At 38.6% G+C, this 20,007-nt stretch overlaps 2 protein-coding genes across 6 annotated transcripts; both read left to right on the top strand.

Annotated features, from left to right (window-relative positions):
• The first annotated feature begins 910 nt into the window (after positions 1-910).
• slmapb (sarcolemma associated protein b) lies at positions 911-10,100 on the top strand. Of its 4 annotated transcripts, none has more exons than XM_032588731.1 (10): positions 911-1,334; positions 1,578-1,640; positions 4,470-4,598; positions 4,706-4,780; positions 4,879-5,181; positions 6,047-6,317; positions 6,461-6,632; positions 8,054-8,188; positions 8,992-9,079; positions 9,178-9,443. In XM_032588731.1, exons 2-9 carry the CDS (start codon positions 1,589-1,591, stop codon positions 9,073-9,075), a joined length of 1,221 nt encoding a protein of 406 aa, XP_032444622.1. In that variant the 5' UTR covers positions 911-1,334; positions 1,578-1,588; the 3' UTR covers positions 9,076-9,079; positions 9,178-9,443. The 4 variants fall into 4 exon arrangements, with proteins under 4 accessions (XP_032444622.1, XP_032445407.1, XP_032443845.1 ...); XM_032587954.1 differs by lacking the exon at positions 9,178-9,443 and adding an exon at positions 9,487-10,100 and having other exon boundaries at positions 915-1,334; positions 1,581-1,640; XM_032587158.1 differs by lacking the exon at positions 9,178-9,443 and adding an exon at positions 9,487-10,100 and having other exon boundaries at positions 916-1,334.
• Positions 10,101-10,267: 167 nt separating this feature from the next.
• On the top strand, positions 10,268-19,899 carry abhd6b (abhydrolase domain containing 6, acylglycerol lipase b). 2 transcript variants are annotated; one of them, XM_032590658.1, is made up of 9 exons: positions 10,268-13,549; positions 14,498-14,629; positions 15,580-15,736; positions 15,866-15,979; positions 16,067-16,199; positions 18,590-18,747; positions 18,854-18,908; positions 18,992-19,092; positions 19,253-19,899. In XM_032590658.1, exons 1-9 carry the CDS (start codon positions 13,419-13,421, stop codon positions 19,430-19,432), a joined length of 1,161 nt encoding a protein of 386 aa, XP_032446549.1. In that variant the 5' UTR covers positions 10,268-13,418; the 3' UTR covers positions 19,433-19,899. The 2 variants fall into 2 exon arrangements, with proteins under 2 accessions (XP_032446549.1, XP_032401124.1); XM_032545233.1 differs by having other exon boundaries at positions 13,434-14,397; positions 14,482-14,629.
• The last annotated feature ends 108 nt before the right edge of the window (positions 19,900-20,007 follow it).

Genomic DNA, 20,007 nt, shown 5'->3' with positions numbered 1-20,007 from the left:
AGTTTGCAAATTATTTTGAATCTGGTGGCCCACTTATGATTTTCTTTTTAAAGATGTAAACCATTTTCATTAAGAGTACATCACCTAATGAGGAATTGCAGTATTGCTAAAATAAAAGGGAGCAAACAATGAAAACAGAGAATAATCCATTGATTTATAGATTCAACTCAATCAAACAGTGGTACAGGGTTTAAGATCAGATTGACTCAAATCAGATCTTGTAATGTAGGTTGACCTAGCTTTTGAAATTTGTTGTGGTATTTGTAGACCTACATTCAAAATGTTAAGTGTGGGGAAAAAAAACTTTGATTATTGGTTTATCCCCACTGTCAGAAATGGTGGTTGCAGTATCAAGTTGTCCAGACAGATGGAGCTAAATATTCAGAAGTCTTGGAAGAAAACCAAAGACTTTCATTTACCACAAACTGGACAATAATCCAGTTACCATGGAATGTAAGCATATTTATGTTAGGAATGGCCAAGTCAAAGTACAGACCTAAATACAATTAGTAATCTGTGGCAAGACAACTGATGCTTACAGAAGCACTAGATTTGCAAAGAGTAGTATATGTGACAGCAACAAAAGGAATTTCTCCACTGGCAGGTGAGGCAACTGGGTTTTTGCATTAATCTATCAGGAAAAAATCCCCCCCAAAAACAAAAGTTTGTGGCTGTAATGTGGCAAAATGTAAACAAGTTTAAATGTTATAAATACTTTTGCAAAGCACTGTCCGGTACTTTCTAGTCCAGCTCTGCACAGATCATATCTGGATCTTGCACAAACACAGAAGTACTGTAGCTATTCTGTTGGTACACAGGATAAAACAACAGAGGAGGAGGATGCTGCACATTCATGACACACAGTCCTGCAGTAGCAGTCACTACTCCGTGTCATCCTGTAGGTTTATACTTCAGTACCGACCAGCTTTAGAGCTGCTCCGGAGCCTGAACAAAACCTCTCTGTGTCAGTGTGCAGCTGCAGCTTCCCAGTTGTCCTATACGGATCTGTGACCCAGGAGCGTTGGACTTACATATAAAGGGGGGAAATCCTGTGTTTCAGGATTAACATTTTACTTGAACAGAAGCACAGGAGGACGATACCACTTGGTGTATTTATTTTAATCCTCTTCGTTCTAATTCCACGTTAGTTTGAGTCCAGATACAGCAGGGAGGTTTGGTTTAACGTTTGTCGTCACATCAGAGTCAACCCCTTTTTCTGCTTGGACTGCTCCAGTTCACGTCTGAAAAAATCTGTTAGTTGCTGAAGAGTTCTTCATGTCAGGGACTGCTGTAGCCTCGGCACACAGAGCACTGTAGCTCCTGGATCACCTAAGGTAATATTATTCAAAGTGCTTTTCTTTTTACCTTTTAATCTGTATGTATTATGTCCTCTGGTCATTTAGGGACATTTTAAGCAGTTGTTTCTTTAAAAAACAACCATCGTCGTCATAGATGAGTATGCACTTTTTTTGCTTTCTTTTTCAAAGAAATCTCCAGCATTAACAGGAGGAGTTATTTGTTTGTCAACATTGCTGCTTGATTTGAATTTATATTCTCATTTTTATTCCTGTTTTTAGCAGATAAGCAAATGGATCAGAAAGAGCTGAGTGATCCACTCAACAGCGTTTCATTGATTAAAGGTAATTCGGCTCTGCTATTATTTATTTCAACAAGCATGGACATACATAATTAAGCTGAATGAGTTGGCAGTATCTTTCTCATGCCACAGCGCACCTTGCTAAAAATAACACTAATGTAGCATGAGTAAGATCAGAGTTTGGAGCTATGAGTTGGATTTAGAGCGTATGGCTGTAAATGGCCTTATTTTACATCATGACCTCTTATTCCAACATATTAGAGAATGAATCTACTCTGAGCACAAGAGCCTGCAGATAAGGCAACGATGGGCCAACACAAGACATCTTGAAACAAATAAGGGGATTCATGTCAGAATGTCCAAGCATATCAATTTTGCATGATGGATGAATTTGTAACACTTCACTGCACATTATAGAGAGAGAGGGAGAGAGAGCACAAGGCATACAGTGTCCTCCGTATCACTTCAGAGAGACACCTTCAGACAGAACATTTTGGAGCTGTAATTGAATATCACTGCTGGCAGGTTGATCAGCACTTTACAAGAGAATAATGTGGACATTCAGAGCACCTCTGATTCAGTTTGCTACATCAGCCTCTCAGAAGGCAACAGACGTCAGGAAAACATGGGCCGCGATGGTTCTGGCCTTCAGCAGTTGAGCTAAAAAAAGACTTTCTCCTTCATTTTGTTTTCTGTCGTCACTCGAGGCAGCGTGATGCTCGTCATTCCCCCAAGCCCCTGAAGTCAACCGGGTATTTTTACTCAAAGACTAAACTATATCTGCTTTATCAGGTGTCATTCTGTGACAATAAATGACATAAGTGCTAATGTTTCTAAAGATAATATGTTGCACTCTTGTGTGTAATATCCTCATTGCGTCTTTCAAATGAAGCGAACACAAACAGTAGACTTACAGGACAGGGAACCCACTCACATTCTGCTTCTCGCTCATACATATGCAAACATGCCCTCTCTTCCTTTGTCTGGCACACAGCTGGGTGGTCATGTGCTTTCGTCAAAGGATGTCACCAGCTCCTAACCATTGTTTCACACTTGTCCAGTTTAGGGACATTGATGAACAACTGTAACTTGTCATGGCACTTCAAGTCCTTCCATCCATTTATGGTGCACAAGCTCGACCTGCTGTTCCTCTTTGTTTTGGGCCCCAACCAAATGCTCGGCGCTGGATTAGGTCATCTCTTTTCTTAGCTGTGGCAGATTAGGGGAATTTGCAAAGCTGAAATATTTGTGGAGTTTGTTTCCACCCCTCCCAGGAGACACAACAGACCCTTGACAACGTTGGCAGGTCCATTTCCTTTGTGCATTGTTTGTATGTTGCTTCTAATAATAAACAGTGTCAATGTGCCAGAGAGTGGTATGATGCTGGGGTGATGGACAGTTGGTTTAGAAGCTTGGACAGAAAATGCAGATCGTACAGTTGTGCCTATTTCTGGATGAGTAATTAGTTTATGTAACAGGCCTATTTCAATATCTTGGGAAATCATCTAGCAGCCCTTGTTAACTATTTGGGCCTGCAGCTGAATTAACGTAGTCACATCTTCTGCTCTTGTATTTTTATGGAAACTCATTTCTCATCACAAAATTTTATCTAAATTCTATCAGACTTAAACATCATATTAAGCTTTTAATGATTGATTTGAACTGTTCACTGCAACAAAAAAATGACTAGGATCCACAAGGTTTGACATTATAAATACAAGTTCACTATTATTGGTTTAAATCTGCCATAGCATAGTGGACCCTGAAACCACAGGATATTTGTTACCATGAATAACTTCTTTCATAATTCGGGCTAGGTTTTTGACCATTATTCTGGGTAAAGTTGGTAGAGTTCATTTAAATTAATTTGCCTCTGGCAAAGACATTTTTGTAAGAGTGGGTTGTCCACAGTGTTGAGGTTAGAAGCGTTGAAGAATCTTGCCCTGGGAACGACCACTAGTCCAACTACTCACTGCCTGAACCAAACTGTCTCCCTGAGCTTATAGCGTTCAGCAACAAGTCAGCAACCACAAGTTTCAAACAGTTTCAGCCAGTTTTCATCAACATAGACTTAGAGGGTTGTGACCAAGGAATAAGTTCATTGTCCAAAGTTGACGACTTCAAGTTTGACTGAAATCGCTACAACAAATGTTTTATGTTCACCACCTAATAAAAACACTGAAAATGGAAGGACGAAGAAAGTGGAATTTGGGTGACCTGGCCACCCAACTGTGTCAGTTCTGTGCCAAGAAAACACATAGTCCAGATGCAACTTGCTAAGGGAAATTAAACCACAATAAACATCATTTATTATGGTTGACGTGATTTGGGAAGACAAGTTTAATTCTACTGCACATTTCAGCAACAAGGCAATTCAAAGTGCTTTACACCACAAAAACGTAATACAGTAACCAATTACGAAACAAACAAACATTACACTTTGTCAAATGCCATCATCAAAATTTTCAAGCACATGTGCAATTTCAATCGATTTTCCAGTTATTATGAATCAAAAGCATCTCTAAGCAGGTGGATTTTTATCCTTGATTTAAGGGAACTCTATGTTTTGGCTGTTTTGTAGTTTTGTTCCAGATTAGTGGAGCCCAGAAACTAAAGACACTGTTGCAGTAATCAAAGTGATTAAAGATAAATGCATGGATGCATGGATGAGCTTCTCCAGATCCAGACATTAGTCCTTTAATCTAAGAAAGCACAGTTCAAAACTGATTAACTTCAAATTTAACATGACATTCATGCTGATAAGTGTTTGTAAGTCTGCAGTAGTCTTCATCCTCCATATGAAGCTCTTTAACCTGACAGGTGTTCTGCTCAGACACCAGTCGACATTTTCTAACATTTTTTTCATTATTAGATGATCTGACCAAGTCCAACATGGGTTCTTCTGGTGAATCTGAGAAAATGATTCAGCGCTTGAATGATGAACTTCGAGAGGCCCGGGAGATAGCCAACACAGAGAAGCAGAAATGCATCGAGCTACAAGGTAATATGGAGTAGCTAAGATGCTGCATACATTTCAGCCATTTAGATTCTCAGTGCTTTCATGCTTACACATACAGTAAGCTCCAAATATACGTTTGTAATTTAAAGGTGTTCTGGAAGAAGAGAGGAAAGGGCATAAACAACAAACCGAGCAATCTTCCAAACAGATTAAACATCTCCAAGGTAAATTTTTTTATTTATAGACTGGAAATACTTTCTTTCTTTAAGGAGCCATTAAAAGGCACCTCTTCTTATTTAAACACTGACCTGGGTTTGGACAGGCCAGCTGCAGCAGCTCCAGGATGAGGTGGATGTTCTAAGGGAGCAGATAAATGTCTCTTCCGGTTCACGTGACGAGCTGCAAAGAGCACAAGATGAGATGAAGTCGCTGAAACGATCCCTGGAGGCGGCCTCTGCAGAGCGGGACCGTGATGTCACTGCCGTCCAGTCTAACCTGGCAACTGCTTCCAAGGACCTGGACAAGTGGCGTCAGACTGCCAGCAAATATGAGCGGGAGATTGAGGACCTGCGACGTGATCTGGAGCAGCAAAGCAAGCAGTGGCAGAAAACAGCTGAAATACAAGGTAGAAAGGGCGCAAATATACAATTCGAAGCCAAATCAACCGTTGTATTGTCCTCTTACAAAGATGCACCTTTCTGACCAAGTGGTTTGGAATATGAGTTTTGTTGCGTTAAGAATAAATTTGTACACTCGAGATGGTCTCCAAACAGCTTAAACTTGGATTGCATATGTCTGTTTTAATAAATTAGAATACCACCAAAAACTTCATTTATTTCAGCAATGAAATTCAAGCTGTAAAACGTTTCAATAAATATAAAGATTAATAACACACAGAGTGACATAATTTAAAAATGTATTTGTTAGCTGATGATATTAAAGTAAAAAAATTCTAATAGTAAAAATATTCAGCTTTTTCATAATATTCTATTTTTTTAGCTTTACTTCAGGGTTTCCCCTAGAAAACTTGCTAAACCCCTGTGCTTGGGGCGCTAGGGCAGCCATCCAGACGGCCGCCATGTTTTTGAGTTAAAAAATGTTTAAAGTTGACAGGAAATTTGAAAATATCACTTGATAGCTTTGCGTTATTGGAAGACTGAAGTATTAATACCTAAATACCTACTATAAAATCTTTAAAAAAGGCAATAATTAAAAACAAATAAATAAATAAATAAACAATGCTCAGCCTGGTGGGGGCACAAGTAAAGTCTGGTGGCCTGCCAGGCTTATATTGCACTGTGGGAAACTCTGTACTTGTATGTGTGATGTATACGAGTTTCACATTTTAAATTGAGCTGCTGAAAGAAATGAACTTTTTGATTAATTTCCCCAACTTATTGAAACCATGCTTTAGAATATGTGCATGCAGACTGAAAGCAAACCATCTGCTCTGAGACTGCACGATTACATAAATCACTTTCTCGTTGCAGCCAATGAGCTGCAGTCTATGCAGTTGGAGTGTAACAGTCTGCAGAAAGAGTGCTCCGTCCTGCGATCCGACAAACAGGACATGGTGAATAAGCATCAGAAAGAAAAGAACAGTCTGCAAAATGAGTGTGCCTCTCTGAGGGCAGAGAAGGAGGAGATCTTAAAGGCTCACCAGAAAGAAAAGGCCAGTGTGCAGAGTCAATGTGCAGCACTGCGCAGTGAAAAAGAGGCGTTGCTGCAGAAACAGCAGCAGCTGGAGCAGGACCTCGTCAGGTCAGTAAACTGATCTACATAAGGTGTAGCTTTACCACCTCATATGTGACCTATTTACTATATTAAACTACAAAATAAACTAAGCACTGTTTTCTCTGTTTTCCTCCAAATTTTGTTGCTTTTTTTTGTTCGGCTTTTGGTAGTTTGCGTGGCCAGAATACTGACCTGAATGGCAAACTCAAAGTCCTGGAGGAATCTCAGCAGGAGTTGGAGAAGAACCTGGTGGCTGTACAACTTCAGCACCAGCAGGATAACTCCAAGCTGCAAACCCAGCTGGATGAGGCAGAAAGACGCAGCAAGGCTCTGCAGAAAGAGGTACAATCATGTCAAGGTCTCGGGGTTTCTACGTCAGAGTTAACATTTGAATCATATGATGCATTTTATTAATTCTGATTTCAGGAAATAGAAAATCGAATAAAATCTGGAACTTTGGTCATTATAGTTTTGTGACATTTGCAGTGTGCGGTACTGCAGCTGCATGTGATGTGCTGCTGACCACACTGCTTTACAGCCACAATGTTGACAGGGTCTTTAACTATTCATGGCATTTCCTTCGTTCCCTCTCAACAAGCCATGGAGGTTTACTTATTAATGCAAGTGAATTGTCAGCATCAAAGCCACCCACGATTACATTTCTGTCTTTTTGCACAGGAGCAATAATTATACTTAGAAGAAATGTTTAAAAAATCTAAATAATAATTTGTATGAAAAAGAGAAGAATCAAGGGTAACATAAATGCAGTTGATTAAATTTAAACATGATCAAGTTGCTTAATTCTTTGCTTTCCTAGTGAAAAGCAGCAAAAAAACAACAACCACTAAGTCTACCTACAATCTTTAACCATAATTACAAGTTATTTGAAACAACCTACTGGTTTTGTTCACACTAAAAACCCGACTCAATACTTCCTGGAAACACTATTGATGCAATTACATCTGCAATCTTTTCTTCCACCAGGTTTGATGTGGCTTTCTTTCAACAACCCTTTCTTCTCATCATTCTTCCAAAAAAGACATATTTGGACAGGAGTGTACAAGATGAACGAGGATCCATGAAATGTTCAAAACTTAGGTTTTATAACCTGACTATCACCATGCTTTAAACTTTCCAACAGCTGAGCATTCTGATGGTTAGATTTATACCGAGATTGAATTACACACAAACAGACTAAAGTGACAAATTGAGGGGAGTTCTAAAGGCAATTAGTTACACTCAATTATGAGAGTAAAGAGGCTGAATACAAATGCTTCCATAAACTGTGTATTCTTTTGCTTTAAGTCATTGTATCACCCCGTCCTTGCAAATTGTCTTGAAGTTTATGGTTGTAACGTGTTAAAAATGGAAAAGTTTAGGGATTTTGTGAGTTTAACCGTTCCTCCCAAACCTGCTGTATACCGCCAGTCAGAATCAGCTAGCAGGGTTGGGATCATTCACTTTTGTAGCAAACAGACAGGAGTGGCATTGTAGCCCAAAAGAAAACAAAGATGAAGTCATCGCTAACCTCCACTCTTTCAGTCGCTGAATGAAAAAAGGAAACGGAGGGCCTCCTTTTGCATCGGATACTCTCAGCTTGCACTGAATAGCTGAACATAAAGTAGATTCAGCAGAAGGTTCAATTGTAAGAAGTGGACAAAACTTGTGAAGAGGATAGATTTACTCCATCAACAGATACCCAGAAGAAAATAAAATAGTTTTCTTTTTTTCTCTTTTTTTTGTCTTTTACTTGTTTTGTGCAGTATGAGGAGGCTGAAATGGAGCTGTCTGACCTAAAGGAAAGATACGAGAAGACTGAGCAGGAGAAACAGACACTGACAGACCAACTGGAGGAATTCAAAGCTGGCATGGAGGATTTACAGGAGAAAGGGTCAAATGTGAGTACCGACCCCTGTCAATGTCATACTCTCTACATGTAACTGACAATACATTAATGTAATAGAAGTGTTTAAATAACAATCCGTAACTGAGTTTAGAAATGATTTAACACATCTTATGTGAAGTTGGTTTTCTGTAGACGAGCCCTGCTTTAACTTTGCTACAACATTATATTGACCGTGTCCAATTTAATTTGATTTTCAGACATAAAATGTGAATCATTTTTATGATTTACAAATTGTGTTTCATTATATCAGCAATTATGCTCCCTTTCACGCATACAAGGATTTTTTGTGTGTGGGGGGGATATTTATACATTTAGGTTTAATAACCTGTAGAGTTTCTGAAAAGTTTGAAAAAGTTTGGGCTTTAGGGAGATATCCTGAGCCAACTAGCACCAGTACATTCTGAATTAAATCCTGATGTGATGCTATATATTGCCACCTAAAAAAGCATCTTAAGAATGTTTAAGTTTGAATAAATGGTCACATTAAGGAAAACTCCTTTGCAGTGTCAGGGACAGCCAGCATTGGGCAAAAAATAAATAAACAGCAAATAGGAAAAATTTACCCAAATACCAATCAGTCTTTAGAAGACAGTCCTTGGATTGTGCTGTCATCTGTTTTCTTATATGTCTGTGTGAGGAATGCTGAACACTGGCAGCTTCTTATAAGCCAAACAACTGTGAAAACCACCAGTTAAAGACAGGGTGATTGAGTGACACATTTTCAAAGAAAGCTAAACACCCACAGACGTCTGTCCCTTTGCAGTTGATTACTATAATATCCCTTCCCTTCTGTAGACGCCACTTTTGCTGCCTGTTCAAGCCATAGTCATCGGCCTTATCCTGGCTTTGCTGTTTTGGTGCTTCGGCGCAATGTGGTAGCAAGGTACACATTACTCCTGCCGAGCCGGCCTACATCTGTCATCTCCATCAGTGTAGTTTCAATCATTGCATGAATTAATTGGGTTTTTCCTGCTTTCCCAGAACGCCCTCCTCGGGGGAAAACTGTCGTCTAAGAAATCTTAACCTCTAATCATGCAGCTTTCAACATCTGACATCTGTTTGTTCTGTCTGAATGGCTAACGCTTAACAACTGTTTCTCCCCGTTGGCTGTGACGACGCAAATTTTTTTTATCCTAAAGAGCTTGTCCTTAATTGGCTACTTCCATCAGCTGTGTTTCGTCTTGATCTCAGTCGCAAACTCCCTCTGTGTGAACGTCGGTGATCCTCTGATGGGAGATGTCTTTTGGTCATGTTCAGTTTATTTTTTTTCTGTGTTGCTGCTCCCTGCAGAAGCCGTGGATGATCTGGGGGCCAGTGGTTGCTGTGGCTCTTACAGCTGTGACGGCCGCAGTGCTCTTCAGGACCTGAGAGCAAACTTTCCAAACAAACACATGTAGAGGTTTATTCTTATTTGATTTGTTCAAAACTTGCCCCCTTTACATATCTGTCCCAGTAATCAGGGGGGCTCATATTTAACAGTTTTTCTTGCTAAGATGCTCTATTTTAGATGGCAGAGATGTTTCTAAAAGAATGTGAGTTGTTATGTGTGTAATGATGGGAATTTAGTTGGACCGTGTCAAGTTTACTATTTTGACTCATAGGATTATCTGTTAATGAATGTAAAACTTAAACCATGTTATCTAATTCTACTTAGATATCTTTAATTATATTTAAGGTCAATCACTTTGAGTTCCACTACTCATAGCACATTTTTTGTTATTGTTAGAATAATAAAGTTGTCACAATAACATCCCCTAATGGAGTGCACACTGAAGGAAACTGATTGAACAGTATGTTGGTTGATGGTGTTGGATGTGTTTGCAGAACCAGAGGCAGAGTTTGGACAAACCGTATTTGGTTACATTTTTTGTTTCAGAGGCCATTATTAAACACAACTGCAGCAACTTGAGTTTTGAGTCATTTTTTTTCTTGGCTCAGTTTCTTTCCTGCAAATGTTTTGTCGTGTATTCTGTTCTGCTTTCCATTTAAGGATTGTGAACAGTAATCAAGTTTAACCCCAATTAGGAAAAACCGAATTGTGCTGTTACTTGCTATTATTAAATACTTAATCTCTTTATAAAATGACCAGTGCAGCCTGATTTCTGTATAAAATGAATCTGTACATCATTATAGATCTTAAACATATAGATGTGTACCTTTGCAAAAAAAATTTAAATAAAATAAAAACAGACTACTGTCTTTTACCTTTGGGGGGTTTATTATTTTCTGATTAGTCTAGAAATAAAAGTCTGTTCTATGCTATAAAAATGGCACAGGACCTACTACGTTTTCCAAAACACTTTGTAAAATATCTCGCCCTACCTAGTATGGTATTAAAATATGAAAATAGAAGCAAACAATTGAGTTAATAAAAGACAAATACATTCTACTGATGTGCCTCAATCATTTGAAAAACTAGCACAGTATGTTATTGGAAAGCAAACTTTGTGGCAATTGGACACCATTGCTCTAAAAGAGCAATGGTGGATTATTTAGGGATTATTTAGCTCCATTCATTTCCAACATGAACTCTGATAATCTTTCCTGTATCTGTTGATCCCCACAGCATAATGCTGCCACCACCATGTTTCACATTGGGGATGGTTTGTTCAGCTATGCAGTTTTCGGCTACACAGAATGTGGCCCATAGGTGTTAACTTTCCTCTCTTCTGGCCAGAGAAACTACTTACAGATGTTTGCTGTGTGTCTGTCATAGCTAAGTTGTAAATTCCCAATTGGACTTCTGATGGTGATCTGTCAACAACAGCTTTCTTCTTGCCAGATTTGTGGATTTACTGGTAAGTGGTTGTCATGTAGACAGATTGCCCTAGTCGCACTGTGGATTTCCGAAGCTCCTCCAAAGTTACTAGGGACTTCTTGCATGTTTCTATGATTGATGCTCACATGAACAGCCAGGTCTTAGTAGGTTTGCTGCTCTGACATACTGTTTCCAATTTTGATGAAGAACCGTGCTTCATAATATGCTGGAAAATATGGATCTTGTTTTATAACTTTGCCCTCCTTTAAAATTCCTCATAACTTTCACCTGACCTGTCCTCTCAGTTCCTTGGTCTTTGTAACACTCTTCGTTCTCTAAAGTTCTTAAATAAGGCCTTTAAATAAAAGGATGGATGCAAACTGGCTATTGATGCTAACTTCAAAAGTCACATTTGAATAAAAAAACCTTCTTTGATCATTGGCTGAAATGACCAAAGAAGTAATTTTGACCTAAGAAGTCAATAAATTACTTCTTTGGTCATTTCAGCTAATGACCAAAGAAGTCCAGCATCCATTGAGTGTCTATTTTTAATTAGGCATTATATCCCTTTCTTAATTCACTACCATTTAGCACACTCTCTTATACCATTGTTCCCTTTCACTAATAAGCAGCATTCACAGTTCTACTTTTAACAGATTTGGTAAAAACCTTTTCCAGTGTTTAATGTCAGAGGTTAGCATTTCTAGATCCACAATAAAGCATCTTAAGTACTGCACACTTTACACTAGTGTTTAATAATGTGTTAATGAGTCTTATTACAGTTCCATAGTGCAAATGAATTGTCCATGGAACCCCATAAGTAAATCTGAACAGAAGAACACTCTGAAATATTCACCCAAAGCAAATTGACCTCAGAATCTTCAAGTTTTCAGGCTGTGTGAATTCCCGCCTTTCATGGAAGTGGATGAATCGCTGGTTTATCTCTTTAAGGGAGTTAGGGTGTGGCACAAGAATATTCTGATCATCTGACTCTGTGTGAAAGCTGTGTGGACAGATGCAGAAATCTCCCCTCCCACTTTTTATTTCTAGCTGTGTGGTTAATCTTCCAGCAAATGTTACTGGTCATTCCTGATGACTAACATTCCCAGTCTATCCACTAATCCAACCTTGGCGGAGCTGACCTTTCTGTCAACAGCTTATGACCAGTCAGAGCTGTCCCTCCCTTCAGGCAGGCAGTTTGACCCTTTGCCTTTTCCTGTGTGAGGGAGGACACAGCATATTTCCCAACATTATGTTGGCTAATTGGAAGTTTTGCTCGCGTTGGCCCTGACATTTCTGTTCTGTTGGCTTTCTGTTGTATCCTGAAAGGCACAAATCCCTCTCAGGATACAACATGACAAGCAGCACAATGTGTTTATGAGAATATAGACACAACAGTGGATGCGACTTGTAGATTTAGGCCAGCACCCTTCGTCCTATATAGACCAAAATATAAGAAGCGTTCCTGCACAAAGCGAGCCCCTCTGCACAGTTAACATGTCTCATTTCTTCTGCTCTAGTTTGTATGTAGGTCATCTGTAGTGGAGTGACAGTTCTACACTGCACTCAGTAGGTTTTAGCTATGCAATCATTTGTTGCTTTGCATTTCTGCCCGCTCTTATCAGTCATAGCAATTAAAATAATCTCTCAAATAGCAGAATAACAACAAAATATAGGATCTTGTGTGTTGGAACGGAATTCAGCCATTTTAATGATAAAACAGACAATATTCTAAATTTTATAAATCTCATCCTGAGGGTTATCATAAAAAAAAACTTGTGGAAGGTTTAAAATATGAATAAAAATCTGTCTTGAGATTTGAGAAGAACCTGCCTTCATAATTTGTTTAGTAATTTTACATTATGTTTGAACAAATATTAAGAAAATGTGATCATTCATATGTGTTGACATTAAAATAACTAAAAAGGGTTTTATCAATAATTCTTTCTGGAAAATCTAATTAATTGAACTAAACGTTTTTACGTTTTATAACTAACACTTCATTGAGTAAATCATTCAGTGATACATAGTGGGGTGATACATTCTCAAGAGTAAATTAAGTCAAGTTTAAATTAGATTTTGAGGTGATTTTGTTTGTTTTTCTGACTTCTAAATTTTATTTAAAGAGCACCATTTTAGTTCTGAAAGAACATATTTTATTGTATATGTAAATGACTCATCAATATTAGGTGAACATACATTTTAGTGTGTATTTTCTATTATCTTGTATTGCAACAACACCAGTATTGGACTCCAAAGTGAACTTGCCACTCACAATATGGCGGATGCGATGACGAACAATTTCTACTGATCCGGCCTCTTCTGTTGAGTCATCATCAGCTCAGCAGCGATTTGTTGTACTTTTCCCTTCAAAGAAACCCTTCATACCATATCAATATCGTCTGTTGGAAAATCTGAAATAAAGTCTACAGATGCATCAAATGTCTGCCAAGGCTCCTCTCAGATGATCAACCACCCGAAGCAGAAGAAATGCTGCATCATCTTCAGTGCCTCTCTGTGCAAGAAGCCATCAAACCCGTCTACTGCAGATACACAGGGCCACGTTTCAGTCTGCCTCGATCATGACACCCAGTGGTAAATATTGGACTTCAGAATGAATTACTAAACTGATTTTCAAAACTGACCACAAAGTGCTTGAGCTACGTTTCTCAGGTCAAAAAATAATTTGTACATTATTTTTTAAATGTACAAATTAGTTGTTTTTTTTAAATAAAACTATGACTTATGAAATTCTATTTAAACTGTTATGTAGCATCAGGCTAATAATAATGTAATGTCCTTCTGCTTTCCTTTGAAAATTAGATTATTTAGTAAAAAAATATATATATATTCATAATGGCAACACATTTTCCTGTTGGATGTTTTTTTTAATTACACTATATAACGGGTAAAACATAATGCTAACATATGTTAGGTTCTGAAAACTGTAAGTCAGTTGGATTCATTAATTTAATTTTGGTTATACTGTATTGTATTTACATTGCTTTTTGCTATTTTTTGTATTCTTATCAATGGAAATGTGATTTTACATATCCCATATAAATATATTTTGACTGATATCCATAGAAATGAAGTACAACACTCCTTTGAAAAGCCTTTAATGCAGGTTTATTTAAATTTTAATCGTAAACATATACTTTACAATTCCTGTGGTCAGACAGAGGCAAACTGGAGGCGGTGCTTTCACTTTAAAAGATTGACCGAATCGTGTTGTGGCCCTGTTTCCCCTAATGATGAGTGATAATCAATGAGTTTCACCAGAGCAAACATAATCTGACAAAGCTAACAGCATGCTGCTCTGTGACATTTTATTTGAAACTCCAGTCACAGACGTTTTAGACCTAAGACAGCAGTAGGACCGAAACAGTTTTTCCATGTGCTTTCATGTGACAGAGGAAAAAGAGCAAGAAATTTCATGAAAAGTAAGTCTGTTGCCTTTTGGAAAATGCATGATACAGAATAGACCATTTCCTCTGTGTTTATTAAACATGGTCCCTTTCCGTCAGTTTTCTGGATTTTTAGGGCAGCCATGGCAGCTGAACTGGATGTAGTGAACCTGTTCTTCATTGCTGGAGCAACACTGGCTATTCCCATCCTGGCTTTTCTGGCTTCCTTCCTTCTTTGGCCATCTGTACTCATTAAAGTGTATTACTGGTAAAGCAGCTTGCTATGCATGACGATATAACATCAGTAACACTGAATTTAATTTCCCTTTGGGATCAATAAAGTATTTCTGAACTGAATTGAATAATGGGTGCCAGTGTTGTAAATGTCTCACTCACCCATCCTTTAAGTTTAGTTTAATTTTTTGTTACATTATTGGCATATTACTCTATTCTAGTCAATATAAAGCATCTGAGAACTTTCCAAGCTACATTACATTGTCATTAAAAATCTGATAGGCCTTTGTAATTGATAGTCCAGATGCAGCATGTAAACAGGGAGCAAAGTGTGTGTACCAATATCCGAGGAGACGCTTCACTGATGTATCAATGAATGTCTCGTTATCTTTATGAAACAGGAGTTGTTCACTACTTTATAGCTGTCCAGGATTATAGATAAGATCTATTTCAAGATCTCTTCTGAGATAAGTCTTCACCAACTCGTAAATGAGGGGAATAATTCTGCTCTGACAGTAAACTGTGAATTGAGGAACCACAAAAGAAAACAGCATGTAAAGACAACACTGCAAGACAGTGTTTATGAGAAGGACACACCACAAAGGACCAGTGGTGGTTCTTGTATGATTAGCGCTCTGGAAATGCAGAAATGTATCTACATCTTAGGAGAAGATAAAATTCAGTGCAGTCCCTCACAAAGCATGCAAAGTTCCTATTCTCAGTTGCAGTTGTCATACTGCAGTTTACCCACTAAAACGTCTGAATTTTTTTTAGAATCTGAAAAGACATGTACTCACTGATGATAAAAATGTGTAAGTAAAAACTAAAGATTTTGCCAACTCCTGTCATTGATAGAAGATCTCCTGATCTGAGTTTCTCCTCTAAAACTTGTCATTATAAATAGATACAACTGCAAACAGTGGGTAGGCATCTTCCAAAGAGCTCCAAGTAATATTCCCATCCAATATTTGTGCTTGTGTTAAGGTACTGGAGAAGGACTTTGGGCCTGCAGGTTCGCTATGCAGACTGTGGAGGTTATCGCTTCTGCTATTCCTACAGAGGAAAACCTGGGATGAGACCCTCCATCCTGATGCTTCACGGCTTCTCTGCTCACAAAGACATGTGGCTGACTGTTGTCAAGGTTGGACAAACTAGAAATTACTGAGAAAAACTAATGGAACAAGCCATAATAATTAAACACTGAAAGTACACACAATTAATGAAAAACTGGGTTTTTAGCTGTTCTACTTTCTCATTATCTCTTTTGCAGTATTTACCAAAGCACCTGCACATCGTGTGCGTGGACATGCCTGGCCACGAGGGGACGACACGCACCAACACTGAGGATTACTCCGTTCAGGGGCAGGTCAGAAGGATCCATCAGGTACTCTGAGGAAAGGTCTTTCAAAATATCTTGTATAAGAGTATTTGTTAGTTCCCCAAATATTTTAACATCTCTCATGCTTCTTAGTTTGTAGGAAGCATTCACTTAAACAGAAAAGCGTTCCATCTGGTGGGAACCTCCATGGGGGGAAATGTTGCTGGGGTTTATGCAGCCTGCTATCCCTCGGAAATCTGCAGCATGACTCTCATCTGTCCCGATGGTCAGTTATACTGCACAATTCTTGAATTTTTCCACATTTTGTCATGTTGCAACCACACCCTCAGTTCATATACAATTATTTGAATTGTATATTACAAACCAAGGAAAATGAATTGGAAGGAAAATGATACATGGATTTCAAAAAGTTTTATGATTGCAACCAACTGTCTTTGCAAGTAACTTAGATATCCTAATGTGTGTGATTTTATCCTTGTTATAAGTGCAGGTGTTTTATGTCAGCAAACAAACAGCATCATGACAACCAAGCACCAAGGAACACAACAGACAGCTCAGGGAGAAAGTTGTGGAGAAATGTAAAGGTTATAAAACTTGTGCCTGTTCTGAAAATATAAAAACTATGACAGACGTGCAAACCAATCATGGTCACTCTCGAAAACCTCCAGAGACCCACTGCTCATTGGGAGAATCTGTGGACTGGATAAGCATTTTTCTCACTTCACAAATCTGGTCTTTATGGTAGTTTATTGACTTCTTGAATGAAATGTTTCCCATGCCACAAGCCATAAAGAAGGAAGAAGGGGGGAAAAAAACGTGCTCTGATCAAAGCATTATGCTGTGGGTATACCTTTTTAATTCACCCTGTATTTAGAGAAAAATACTGGGCAATTCTGGAAGAAAACTCGTTTAAGGCTGCAAAGGTCTTGAGGCCAGAGTGGATGTTAAATTTCAATCAACCCTAAACATCCAGCCAGAGCAGAACAGAGCGGCAAAGGAATGGTTTAGGTCAGGGGTATTCAAGAAAACTGTGAGGAGGTCCAGTTCAAAGAAATTTCCTCAAGCAGAGGTCCGCAATATCGTCTATTTGCAGTATGACAATATCGGAATACATGGTGTTAAAAAAAATAATAATACAGGTTAAAATAATTTCAAAAAAGTTTATTAGCACTGAAACACAGGATAACATTGTGTGGCTGCAGTTTAAATTAAAAATAACTAAATTATGTATTCAAAAATAAAGAAAGTGCTTAAGAAAAAATAGCAGCTTCAGTTTCCTTTTGTTTGAACAATCTCAATATTTCTGCTCAACAAAACAACTCTCAAAACACCTGAACTATTTCTCTTACAGATTTCTCTTACATCTGTCTTCCCCCAATTTCCCTTGCTCAGTGTGAGAATTGAGCTTTGGCTTGCCCTGCCAACATTTTAAATCTGGGCTTGAAGGAGGTCAGGGCCATTCTCATGCACATGTGCAGATGCTCATTGGTGAGCTTGGAACGATATTTTTGTTGTGTATGTTTGTTGTGCGCTGAAAGCACGGCTTAATACCCTGGTGGACTGATCATATTGGGCAGTGAGACTTCGAATTTTCTGCGTCCGGAGTTCGGACTTAGGGGGGTATGATTGGTCAAATGCTTTGTGCTTAGTCTCATAGTGACGCTTGACATTGGCACTTTTAACAAGTGCCACGGTTTCGGAGCATATGAGGCACACTGGTTTCGTGCTCGCGGGCGGAAGAATGAACATGTATGCATCCGTCCATTCCGTGTTGAACGCTCGATTTTCGGCATCTACTTTTCTCTTTTTAGATAGCGCCATAGTGTTTGCACCTCTTCTGACTGTAATTCACGCCCTATCTTCCTGTATCACCTCCCTGCGTTTCTCGCTTCAATCGCTTTTCGCTCGCCTTTCACCTCCTCTTCCTTATATCACACTGCGTGGATGTCTGTGCCTGGCTACAAACCTCTGCTTCGGTTTGCTCATACAACTCGCTCTGAGTTCAGGCTGGCGATTTGATTCGCTAGTTGAACCACGTGGTTAGTATGACTCGCACGCGATTGGTTTGTAGCTTCCAATCCTTGCTCAGTGCAGTGTTGGTAAAAGCACTTGTGTCAGATAGGGAAAAAAATAAATGCTCCGGTTTAAAATTAATTCTCCCGTCAAAATTAACAAATATTTTAACAATTTACTCCGGGTCCGGATGGGATGGCATATGGGTCCGTATCCGGACCGAGGTCCGTTGGTTGCGGACCACGGGTTTAGGTCAAAGCATGTTGAAAACTTGAAAAAACATGTTCACAGTCTGACAGGGTTTGGACTATTTTTTTAAAAGGAATGGACAAAAATGTCAGACCATGCACATGATTGTAAAGGCACATCCCAGATGACTCAGAACTGTAACTGTAGCAAAAGAAGGTTCATCAAGATGTTAGAACAGAGGTCTGAACAAGAACTTTTCAAAATTTTACTATATTTGGCTTTATTTTGTAAATTTGGAAACCACACATCACTTCCCATCCACCTTAAAATAGTGCACTATGTTGCTTTATCACATCCGATTTGAGAAAAATACACTCAAACTTTGCAGTTATAATGTTACCAAATGTGAAAAGGCATGTTTCTAATCAGTAAGACTCTGGGTTCGTCTTTCAGGAATCAGACATCCATGTGAGACCAAATTTGACAATCACCTTCAAGATCTGGAACACAGCAACTTCACACTGAACATCCCGCTGATCCCAACTACACCAGACGAGATGGAGGACATGTTCAAACTCTGTTCTCATGTTCGCTTTAAAATTCCTCAGCAGGTCAGTCATGAAAAGTGAATTTAACTCTAAACTAATAAGGGGTGCAGACCATGAAACGATTGTCGCATTCTGAGGATTTTCAAGGTTTTGTTATATTTTTTTTTAGATTCTTCAGGGATTGGTTGATGTGCGAGAACCTCACAACGCATTTTATGAAGAAGGTTAGTTCATTGTTTTTTGTTTTTTTTAATGTCTTACTATGATGAATATATTGCACAAATAAAATAGGGCTTTTTTCTATTAGTTTTTATGGAGATCATCGGTGAGAACTCAAGATATGCCTTACAGGAGCATTTGCATCTCATAACCTCACCTTTACAAGTGATTTGGGGCAAACAAGATCAGGTAACTATGATGTTTGATCATTTTGCAAAATCTCTTTAGACACTTAAGGCGCATGTGCTGTCAAACCTATAAGCTTTTAAAGATTGTGCCACAAGTTTCCCTTCTGAAATCACAGTGAAAAAGTGTGAAGAATATATGAAAGTCTTGTATATATGTCCAGGTGGTGGATGTCTCTGGAGCTACAGTCATTGCTGAGTTGGTGCCTGGATGCAGGGTGGACTTGCTGGACAACTGTGGTCACTCTGTGGTGATGGAGAAGCCGTGTCGGACAGCCAAACTTATTCTGGAGTTTATTATCCTGCAGCAAACTGCAAAGAGCGGCACAAAGAAGTCTTCTTGAATATTTAATGTTTCCATTACTGTGTCACAGTTTTATAAAGACTTCAACACGTGGCCCAAAAGGCAAGAATTACAATGTAGAGATGTTTATTGTTTTAAGGAACTGCATTTTATAAATTACTTAAACTTGTTGTCAGTAGGTTTTGGATATTGCTAAGCTTTTGCTGGTGTGCCCGGATGTTTCTGGCAAGATTTACCCTAACTTTCAAAGAATACATTTCCTGCTCACAAATGGAAAAAAAAAAAAATCTCACTATAAGAAATATCAAAACTGATATTTTAAATTTTTTAAATGTAAGTTTGTTTTTTGATAATGTTTTTCATATTATTACTGATAAACTGACATATGTGTATAACAGCACATCCTATTTCACTCTCACCTATTTCAGTTAAACTCAGTTTTGTGAAGCGATTTAAGCTTGATATCCACTATTGTACATTCTGTGAATAAAGTCCTAGGAAAATCTTCTGGTTGGTGCAGGACCTCCAAACTCGGGATTTCGCCCGTCTGCACCTAATCAAATAGTCGTTTGGCGTCTCAGTTATGCAGTTTCGTGTCTTCTTTGGCTGTGCAGA

Source organism: Xiphophorus hellerii, chromosome 1, assembly GCF_003331165.1.
Source record: "Xiphophorus hellerii strain 12219 chromosome 1, Xiphophorus_hellerii-4.1, whole genome shotgun sequence".
Lineage (NCBI taxonomy): Eukaryota > Metazoa > Chordata > Actinopteri > Cyprinodontiformes > Poeciliidae > Xiphophorus > Xiphophorus hellerii.
The sequence above is the reverse complement of the archived record's forward strand: the minus strand, read 5'-3'. Positions and strand labels throughout refer to the sequence as shown.